Raw genomic sequence first — 10,653 nt, 5'->3', positions numbered from 1 at the left:
CCCATAGACCCCATAGACCCATTGTCTCCAATGACCCCAGTCTGGATGCAGCCTGAGGGAAACAACTCCTGCTTCCAGTCATGCAGCGCCTGAGCGAGAGGGTGACCCAGCCTGGCTACACAATTATCGTGTGTATTTCTCTCTTCTGATGCTTCACAGAACCCCATTGGGTGAGCCTCCTGTTGGTTTCTTCAAATTTGGTACCAATCCATGGGACCAAAGCCACAGCCTGAAAGGCTGGAACCAGTCCAGGGGCTTAAAGCCACAACCCCAGCTGCAGAGGCCAGAAGCAGCCAAGGGCCTGAGGCCACAGACACAGGCGGGGAGCCCAGCACTGGCCCTGGGACTTAAAGCCACAGCCGGAGAGGCTGACATCAGCCCTGGGACTCAAAGCCCCAAACACAGATGCTGGCACAGGCCCTGGGTTTCGTTTTCTATGGGTTCCCCTGGGACTCCAATGACCACTCGGAGGCCATACTGGTCTTGACTAGTTTTTATTGGGCTGCACAAGAGTCATCTTCACTTCTCCATTATTCAAATAACCCCACTGGGTGACCCTGGTGTTGGTTTCCTAAGATGTGGATCAGGGAGTCATCCATTTCCTTCGCTTATGATGAAAGCACGGAAGCGATGCGGGCAATCGCTGAGGTCACAATCACTGCTGGGGTGGGAGCGTTTCCGCCACAGCTGGTGAGCAGAGCTGGTGCTCTGGTGAGCGTGCTGCACACCGAGGCTGAGCTCTGGGCCTTCTGTGGAACAGATCACCCTGTGAGAGCCCGTCAGAAGCACCGCGTGTGCACTCGTCGGTACTCTCTGCAGGGTTCCTGTCCCAAGGGAGATTTTGGGATCGAGGCAGTGGGAGGAAGAGGGAAGCCAGCTCTTTGCAAGGGCCGGGGAAGTTCCTGTGCACAGAGGCCTGGGAACTTCATCATCCTCTGAGCCTTCAGCGGCCATGTCTCAGCACGGAGACGACCGCGGTTCCAATTGCTGCCGTCTGAGTGGCAAGGTATGGCTGGGCTTCTTCTGCTTGGTTCTTCCTTTCTCTTGCTCTCAAGGGGAAGGGACGGAGCAGGGGGAGCCCTGCTGGTCCTTGGTGACCTCAGTAACCAGTTGCATTCAGCGCTCACTGCTGACAGCCTGGGCTAACAACGCGGACGTGGCTCAGGCCGTCTTTTCCCTTAGTGATAATCAGTGTCTCAGCACTCTGATATCCCCTCTCTGGCACGATCTGGAACCTCTCTGCAAGCCTTGGCTGCCCGTTCCCACCACCGTTTCTTCCTTTCTCTCTTCAGAAGCGGCGCGGCGCGGTTCCCCGCGGTTGGGAGCAGCAGCCAGCAGGCTGCCAGAGATCCCACCGCGCCTTCCAGCGCACAGAGGGACGCAACAGGGACGGACGGTCCTTCATGCCATACAGAAGTGAGTTTCTTCAGCCCTCTGTCGTGAAGTGTGGAGGAATGAATTTTGAGTATTCCTTCTGGGCGGGTGCAGCGCTTCAGGGGATGTCAAATGAGCATGCATTTGGAGTGCAGGAAGGAGCAGTGAGAAGTGAACTATCAATCAGTTTGTGTTTGGGCTGTCCAAGTAGCCTCTTTCTGTTTTCTGGGGGGACGTGGGCATACTGGGCAGTACTTCTGCTGCCTGCTGGTGTCTGTGAAATCAACACACCATCTGTTGTTGTAGGGACGGAGCCTGCGCGTCCGTGGAGTGGTGCTGGGCAAGGCTGGAAACGGAAAGCCTCCGCAGGTAAGAAGCTCTTGTGAGCTGTGCTGACTGCAGAAGCGGCATAATGTTGTAGCAGCAGAAAGGCAAGCTGAAGAAACTGCTCTTGAGGATTAGAAGACTGTGGTTGGCTGTGCTCAAATCTTCCGCCACAGAGATGCTCTTCATGTCTTTCTTGTCTCCTTTCTGCCAGAAGCTGATGCGAGCGGCCTTCCAGCAAAGCGCAGCCTTGCAGAAAGGCAAGGCAGAAGCGCCCAGTGTGGCACAGCACCAAAGAGAGGTACGGACACACAGCAGGCACCTGGGTTTGGTGCACTGTCTCTCTAGTGAGGCTTTCTGTCCATCCTTTCCTGGGACTGTGGCCGTTGTGTGTTGGTTGTGGTCTTAATCCCTGGCATGTACAGTAAGCATTCCTGTGCTGATTAGAAATGTGAACCCACAGTCCAGCCAAGATCCTATGATCCATGACCGTGAGCACTCGAGATGAGATGTCCTGGTATTGTGACCCGTTTTGCAGACGGAAAGTAGTGTTGGGCTCTCATTGAATCTCCTTATTTTTCCTTTCTTAACAGAGATTGGTGCTGAGCCAAATGACAAAATCTATGTCAAAGTGGTCCAGCAGGTCCATACTGAGAGAGCATGTCAAAGAGCAGCAGCTCAAGCTCCTCTCCAGGCTGGAGGTCCTCTTAGAAGACCAGGTCCCAGCACAGGGGGAAGACCTTCCCCTGCCGTGTGCCCCCGCTCTGTCTCCAACACCCAGGCTGGATATAAACGCAAGGCCTTGGAGGAAGGGAAACCAACAGCAGCTCAGCAGCCTTCCAATAAGAGAGTGAGGGGGCCGAGTGGAGACGGCGTGCCGGCTCCAGCAGCACACCCTGGGCCTGCTGCAGCGCGGAGCTCCAAGCAAAGAGGTGAGAAGGTGCTGTGGTACCCGCCGTGCTGAGGCATTTCCCTGTGCGAGCACACTGAGTTTGCTTAGGGTTGGCTTTGCTTTTTCCTACTCCATGGAGGGAAAAAGAGTGGAAGGCAACAAAGTCCAAAGGCAGTGAGGTGCCAGAATGTGTAACCCTGTCTCTTCTCGTTAACTTCATGGTGGTCTTCTGCACGTTCCCCTGGAAATGTCATTCACTGGGAGGCTTCCTAGTCCCATTTCCTCTGTCTTTTTGCTGCCTTCTGCTTGTACGGCACCAATGTTTCTGAGGTTCTGCTGATGACAAAATGCATTCATCTTTTTTTTTTGCCTTATAGCAAGAAGACAGCGACAGAAAGAGAGGAGAGTGGAGCTGAAGAAGGCTGCCCTCAGAGCTGCTGCTGCACGTGCAGAGGTGAGTCCTTGGTGAACACAGACACGGCTCTTGTTGTTCTCAGGGCCTCTGTCTGTCACACATGAAAGGAAGAGACTGTAAAATCCCGAGGGAAGTGGTGTCCTGTTTCTACCCTCGCTCCGTTTCTTCCCAGGCCTCCGCAGTGGACAGCCTTGTGGAGATGATGCAGAAGCTGCAGCTGAAGGACTGAGAGGAGGAGCATAAGCAGGAAGCAGCTTCTGCAGTGCGCGGCGTTACAGGGCAGCACTGAGTGCCGCCCATCTCAGCACTCCACCTTCAAACGTAGTCATTAAACACCAGTCAAATTTATAGATTCACAGACAGCGCACGGCCTGATTTGTCCAGCGGCACTCGGAGAGCTGCTGCACCACCTCCTCGTTATTGGTCTCGCGGCACTCAGTGAGAACTGCCACAGCTCCGTCAGCGAATGCTGCCATCCAGTGATGCAACGGAGGCAGCAGTCCTTTGCACTGCCCACAGGCAGACTGTCTGCAAAGCACGTGCAAAGAGCTGCAGGGAACAAAGCCTGGTCACGAGTGTGCTAACTTGGAGGGCAACGCTGTGGACATTGCTGAGTTTCCCAGGGCAGCACCGAGTGTTTTTTGCTGTGATGACGGGTGTACAATGAGCAAAGTTCACCAAAAGGACGGCGTTCTCTGAAAAAATGACAGGCTGTTGGTCCAGAGCATCATCTCTGCAGCTTAGGACCACCAGGCTGCCATCCCGGCACTGTTCTGCTTGCAGACAGTGCTCCATGTTGTGGCACTCAGAGGGCGTCCCTCTGCCGTGCAGCCCTCCCCAGTGCCTGCCTGCCTGTCACTGTTGCGGCTGGGATGGAGCTGTTTCCTTTGCAGTGCCTGCTATGGCGCTGTGTCCTGGTTCTGTCAGTGCTCCGTGCCGTCCTGCAGGCTGTTGTGCAGAGCGCAGTGCTGCGGAGCTGTGCTTCCCGGCCCTGTGCTCTCCAGCACTCTCACGGGAGTTCCAAAGCCCCAAGAAATCTTTTCCTATAAGTCTCCACTGCTCCCTTGCATGCGCATCTGTGTGCAGGGATGTGTGCAGAACCATACACCCAAGTGCAAAGACTTCCCCACACACACACCTGTGCATTCACACACACGAGCAAGTGCATCCTTGCACAGCTGTATGTGCGCACTCCATCCACGGGCACGCAAAAGTGTGATAAAACAAAAGGCCTTGTGCAACGACCTTGATGCACTCTCCTGTGTTCATGCATACACACACATGCGTGCACTCCTTCCCTCTGCACACCCATGTGCACGACGACACGAGCACAGCTCCAGCCTTGCACACAGCCATGTGCATGCACACACATGCAAAATTTTCACCTGCAAGCACCGTGCACACAGCCACGTGCAATGCACGCTCTGATGTTCAGCACCATCTCTGCACACCCCCGTATGCACGCATACCTGCACTCACAGTTCAAGGACAAAATGCTGCTGGCACGGCACAGCCAACACGCAGGCGGTGGGCAATGTCAGGAGGAGAGGCGCCCCATTACGCTCATCCATTCTCCTCTCTTGAATGAACGCATTGGTGCACAGCTGGAGCACCATCCGGAGATGTGGATTGCTGCAGGGTTCCTCGTTGGTGGGCTATGGGTGTCCTGGTATGGTTATGGGGGTCCTGTCAGGGACTGTGGGAGTCTGAGAACCTGGGGGGGCTAAGAGGGTAAGGGAGGTCTGAGGGAGAAAACAGGGGGGTTCAGTGGGAGCCCAGTTAGGGCCGTGGGGTGCTGCTGGGTACTGTGGTGCTCTGTGAGGTCCCTGGTTGCTGGGGGGAGGTGTACCGGGAGAAGGTCCTTGAGGAGCTATGGTGGTTTGTGGGGGACATTGGGACATTGGGGGATATGGAGAAACGGGCTGCAGGAGCAGAACGCTGTTCAGGAGAAAACAAGATGTCTGCAGGAGGGACACAGGGGCATGGGGTAGTATGGAGACGTAGGGGGTATGGGAGTATGTGGGGAGCGGTTTAAGGTAAAAAGAGGAGAGGGAGTGTGGGGCAGTGTTGGAGTGGTTTCATTTCATCCAGAGAGGAGACTGGGGGTCCCTGTGGCCCAAAGGTGGGGCCCTGAGCCGTAACCCCACATGAGCCATAACCCAAGATGACCTCATCGCCCTCTATGTGCGTGACCCCATGGCTGCATGTGACCCACAGCCCTGGGGGAACAATACCCCCACGTGACCCTGTGACTCCCTGACTCTGCCTGCCCCCATCACGCTGCAACCCAACGCCATGTGGCCCATAACTCTGGGATCCCTGCCCCCACCTCACCCCGACCATACAACCCATGTGATCCGTAACTCCATGTCACCCCATCTGACCCTACCACCTTATCTAACCCCATCACTGTGATCCTGAACGCAATCTGACCCCATAGTCCGACATCAACCCCTAACTCTGTGACCCTGCAGGACCCCCATGTGACTCACGCCCCACTCCTCACCCCATGTGTACGTAGAACCAGCTGCATGCAGGGAAAAGGCATCTCCTCCTCGGGGTGGGGCTGCCCGACTGCTGCCCCAAAGAAGCCATGGGGTGGGCTTCAGCCGTACGCCTCAGTTTGGGGAGCTGGGAATTGGGCAAAGGGCCAGCAGAAGGACATGAATGCTTCTGTAGGGAAATACCTGTCCCAGGGTTTGGTGGGTTGGTAGCTTCTGTTTCTGTACGTGGATGAGAACAGAACAAACTGATCCCACTGAGACCGGGGAAGGGACTGGAGCTTGGCTTGAACCACAAATAGAGCAGGGATGGACTGAAGCAAATCAACTCCTTCACGGGACAGTGGCAGAAGAAATCCAAGTCAGCTGCAGAACGAACAACACAACTCCGTACAAAAGGGCATCCCAGACTGGGGCCGTTGCAGCAGTAGGGGCAGTGCCTCTTGGAAGGGATCTCGCGGTGGAGAAGAAACTGCTCCAACATCAGCACTTGCAGCAGCTGCTGCAACGACCCCGAGAAATGGGCAGAGCACTCTGAGGGCAGCGCAGCACGAGGAGGAAGGAATGCACGGTGGTGCAGAACGAGCGCAGAAGGATGGAGAGCAGCAGCGGTGGGATCCCCCTTTGGCACGGCCACCCACCGCTACGGGACTGCAACAAGGAGCTGCACCCTGCCGTGGTCAGCATGGCTCTGTGTGCCAGCTGTGTGCTGCTGGAAAGCACCCGAGCGGTTACGGGTGGGAGAGTGGCAGAGGAAATCATGGATCATCTGCAGGGATAGCACAAGGCAGGCTCAGTGTGACAGCTGTGTCATTGTGCAGCAGACAGATGCTGAGCAGAGCACAGCAGGGCCAGGACGTTCTGACCAGGGGGAGGTGGAGAGTGCACACGAGATAAGGCACAGCTGCAGGACGGAGCATGAGACCCAGCACGTGCAACAGCTGCAAGAAATCCTGCCTGCCTGTCTGCATAGAAAAGCACACAATCAGCCCGAAAGGAACACGTTGGCCATAGACGACACCTGGAAAAACTGCACAGCGGATGCGTGGTGGAGACTGTGAGCCTGCAGTGCCCAGCCAAGGGGGAACAGGAGAGCAGTGGGTGCCATGGGAGGAGAGCTACAGGAGCAGAAGGAGCTCACAGAGCAGAGTGCAGTAACGCCACAGCAATCAGGAATGAGCATTGCTGCTGCACTGAGAGCTGTTCCAGGTGGAACATCAGGGACGAGAGCGTTTCTTGCACACCCCACAGGCACTTGGGTGTATGTGCTGGGATGTAGGGAAGCCTCACGGGGTTGTGGGGCAGCTAAAGGACGCCTATGGGAGGGCTTCAGGAGAACTCTGAGGCAGCTTTGGAGCAGAGCCACACCTGGGAGCTGCCTTTACCCAACACACTGCTGCTGGTGGAACTGCTGCTGGCCACGGGCTGTGGGCAGTGATGGGGCTGCTCTGGGGCTGCTCTAGGATGGCTCTGCGGCTGCTCTGGGCAGCTATGGGATACACTCATGAAGCCTCTTCCTTACCCCCAACAAACCCCTCGACCTCCATCTTGCCCCCCAAGATGAGGCAAGATGAGCGTCAGGGGAATATACAGGCTGCTGACCTACAGCGGCCCCAGAGCCACCTTATAGTACCCCCTGAACAAGCCAGGAACAGACCCATCCCTGCCCACAGCCTAATATGGGCTTACGGTGCTCACAGGATTATGGGTCATTTCATGCCTTGGGGTCACGCGGAGTTCTATGGGGTTCTGGGCTCATGTGGGTTTACTGATCAGGGCTCCACCTTTGGGCCACAGGGAACCCCAATCCCCTCTCAGGAAGAAATCAATGAATGCACTCCAACACCACTCCACATCCTCCATTCTGACCCCAAACCGCTCCCCACGAGCCCCAGACCCCCCACGTACCCATGCCAGTACACGTCCCCGCACCCACAAGTCCCATCTGTACCTCACACCTCTCCCTCTCCTGTGAAGCACTCTGCTCCTGTAGGCTGTGGTCCACATCCCCTTATCCTCCCCAAATCCTCCCATGTTCTGATCCGTGTTCCCCAGTATCCCCAGTGCCGCCCACTTCACTTGCACCCACATCTGTGCCCTACACCTTCTCCAGCTCCTCATTCCTCACCTGCAGAAGCCAACCATGCCACAGCACTGTGAGGTTCTACGGGATCTGGAGGCAGGTCAGGGGGAGGAGAGGCCAAAGGTGGGCTACGGGGGTCCTGGGATGCTGATGGGGTCCTGTCAGGGACCATGGGGGTCAGTGAGTTCCCAGGGGGGATCTTGGAGGTGTAAAGGAGGTCTGAGGGAGGAAATAGGAGGATTCCATGGAATGGAATAGGAGAATTCCCATGTCCAGTGGGGGACATGGGGTGCTGCTATGGACTGTGAGGCTCCATGTGGGTATGGGCCAGCTACGGGGGAGGTGTACTGGGTCTGAGGGGGTACCTGACGGGCTCCAGGGCTCTGTGGGGGCTACAGGGTGTCTCTAGGGGTCTTGCTGGGAAACACTGGGAGGGATATTGGAGCTCTGAGGGAATGATGGGTGGGCTGTCATGAGAAAGGAAAGGGCAGCCTTGGGGAAAGCAAGGGGCAGCCAGGGGGATGGAAGGGAATCCTACCGGAACGCAAGGGGAATCCAGGCTGAGGCAAGGGGACAGCTGGGGGAAGAACAGGGGAACGTCCCAGCAACGGACTTCTTCTTCCACATCCACATCTTCTGCTTCCCAGCTGTGCTGCAAAGCTGCCAGAGGAGCTGCAGTACCGCTGCCCAACTCCTGCCTGTGTCAGAAAGAGCTGCACGTGAGCAGAGTGCAATTGCCATTCTAAAGCCAACTCCATCACTGCAGTCACAAAAGCACAACCTTCAGTATCTGCTACAGGCAGACGACCATGCCCTTGCACAGGAACCATTCCTACAGAGCAAGGGAAGTCCTTCACTGCCTCAGGACGTGAGGAACACAGGAAGGGCCCCAAAGCCTTCAGCACATGCTATGGAGCCACCAAAGTTGGCAGCTAAACACACCTTCTCCTTCAAGAATGAGCAAGACCAATCAATGCACCCTGCTGCTGCAGAGGGCTGCGCTGCATCTCCTGGTGCCACCCTTGGGCTGTCATCGCGCTGCCCACCCACAGCGCACTTTGAAGCGCCGCAGCCTTGCAAGAAAGAACAGAGAGCAAGGAGCTCTGCCGTGCACTTCCTGTGAGAACACAGAGAGGAGCCGTACAGCCCTTGCTCTCAGCACACACACCTCTTCTCTTACCAGCCGTTCATTCCTGCACAGCGCTGCTCAAACCCCTCCTCCATCTCTCCCTTCACAACGCCATACGCAGCCTCTCCCCAGCGACGAGCTCTGGGCTCTTTCATGCCTGTGCCATCATCGGGGCCTGCAGAACAAACCTGGGAGTTCAGAGGTTTGATTAGAATCGCTGCTACCGTGCAGGGAGGGAGGGCTGAGATGCACAGCGTCCTCACCTGCTGGATGTTGGAAGGGGAGGTTCAGCAGCAGCTCGACTCGCGATGATCAAGTCCTCCAAAAGCCGCCTTCTTTCTTTCGGATCAGCAGACTGCACACTGAAACCTTTTCAAAAGGCATTATGAAACAAAATGAGATCATTAAACATAATCATTAAACATAAACAGATTACCTAAACCCAAGGAGAAAACACGTTTCAGATGGAAGACCACAAAAGCATCATATTCTATTCCAAGACAACTTCAGTTCCAATTTCAATTTCATGACTAGCATTTCATCCTCCCTGCTGTGGAAGGGGGGAAAGGAAGGAAGGGAGAGCCTTCTAGCCCCACATCCCTTTAGAGATCACCCTATAGCTCCAGATCATCCTGTGGACCCACACAGCTCCTTAGAGGACCACATCCTCCAAACACCCCCTATAGCCTCATATCTCCCTATATCCCCCAATATCCCACCACAGCCCCTCTGTAACCCCCAAAGCCCCATTTTAGCCCCCCATACCTTCTCCAGCATAACATCCCTCTCTACAGACCCTCCCCGGCCCCCTATCATCCTATACCCTCCCACAGCCTGCCACAACCCCCTACTGCCCCATATCTCCTGATATCCCCTCCACAGCCCCCCATAGCCTCCTACCCTACTACAACCCTCCTACAGCCCACCCACAGCCCCCAATAGCCGCACAGCCACGTATAAACCCCCTATAGCCCACCCACTTTCCTTCAAAGCCTCCCCATAGAGCCATATAGCTCCCCCAATAGCCCCCTACAGCCCCATATTATTCCCCTGCTCCCTACAGCCCCATAGCACCCCATGTCCCCTCTACAGCCCTAAAACCCTCCCTACAGTCCCCCAGTCCCTAAAGCCCCATCTCCCCTTACAGCTCCCCACAGCCCCACACTGGCCCTAGATCCCCTCCAGAGCCCTCCACACTCTCCCATATCCAACCTCGTATCCCCCTAGAACCCTTCTAGACTCCATATCTCCCCTGTATCCCCACATACACCCTATATCCTCCCTCAGGCCCCCACCATCTCCCACAGCATTCCCTAGAGCCCCCCCCAACCCCTAGCACCCTCAACCCTCCCACATGTTGCCACAAACCCCCAGAGCCACATATCCCCCTCGAACACACCTATAGCCCTTACAGTCCCCTCATAGAACCCTGTAGCTCCTCCCAAAGCCCCCTACACACCCATATCACCCCTATACCCCCACAGCCCCTAGAGAAAAAAATCCCCCTATATCCCCCATATAGCCCTAAAACTCTTCCTAAAGCCCCCACAGCACCCTAGAGCCCCATATCCCCCAATAGCTCCCCACAGATCCCTAGATCCCAACCACAGACCCCATTTCCCACATACCCAAATACACCTACTACAGTCCCCCACAGCTTTCCAGAGCCCCATAGCCCACCAAGAGACACAATTAAGCTCCCTAAAGACTCACACACCTATACAGCCACCCCTTAAGCCACACCAATAGCCCCCCTCTTATCTTCCTACAACTCCCACACAGCCCTATATCCCTCTGCAGCCCCCCTAAAGCCCCCAATAATCTTACATCCCTCCCGATAGCCCCCACAGACCACTACAGCCCCATATCCCCCAGTATCCACCCCTATAACCCACTACAGCCCCCTGTCACCCCAAAGCACTACCCTATATCCCT

General features: G+C 56.0%; 1 protein-coding gene and 1 long non-coding RNA gene across 8 annotated transcripts in view; one reads left to right on the top strand and one right to left on the bottom strand.

The window, feature by feature from the left end:
• The window catches only part of LOC121107073, a 13,305-nt gene extending 3,882 nt beyond the window's left edge, over positions 1–9,423 (bottom strand). Inside the window, exons 1-4 of one of the 5 annotated variants that reach the window (XR_005840465.2) lie at positions 8,982–9,391; positions 8,758–8,906; positions 8,128–8,287; positions 5,693–5,872 (exon numbers count right to left, since the gene is read on the bottom strand). This is a non-coding gene — a long non-coding RNA (uncharacterized LOC121107073). Of the gene's footprint in view, positions 1–4,474; positions 5,873–7,449; positions 7,809–8,127; positions 8,288–8,757; positions 8,907–8,981 lie in introns of those variants that run through there. The other 4 variants (XR_005840470.2, XR_005840471.1, XR_005840469.1 and 1 more) reach the window with 4 other exon arrangements.
• On the top strand, positions 7–3,381 carry LOC121107063 (zinc finger CCCH domain-containing protein 11A-like). 3 transcript variants are annotated; one of them, XM_040649249.2, is made up of 6 exons: positions 177–1,006; positions 1,293–1,416; positions 1,681–1,743; positions 1,913–1,999; positions 2,292–2,630; positions 2,968–3,381. In XM_040649249.2, the coding sequence occupies exons 1-6, from the start codon at positions 953–955 to the stop codon at positions 3,057–3,059; spliced, it is 759 nt and encodes a 252-aa protein (XP_040505183.1). In that variant the 5' UTR covers positions 177–952; the 3' UTR covers positions 3,060–3,381. The 3 variants fall into 3 exon arrangements, with proteins under 3 accessions (XP_040505182.1, XP_040505183.1, XP_040505181.1); XM_040649248.2 differs by lacking the exon at positions 177–1,006 and adding an exon at positions 7–170 and having other exon boundaries at positions 1,293–1,743; positions 2,968–3,380; XM_040649247.2 differs by having other exon boundaries at positions 1,293–1,743; positions 2,968–3,380.
• Positions 9,424–10,653: the final 1,230 nt, after the last annotated feature.

This window comes from Gallus gallus, chromosome 17 (assembly GCF_016699485.2).
Source record: "Gallus gallus isolate bGalGal1 chromosome 17, bGalGal1.mat.broiler.GRCg7b, whole genome shotgun sequence".
Lineage (NCBI taxonomy): Eukaryota > Metazoa > Chordata > Aves > Galliformes > Phasianidae > Gallus > Gallus gallus.
Note: the sequence above shows the minus strand (reverse complement) of the source record. Positions and strands in the feature narration are given on the sequence as shown.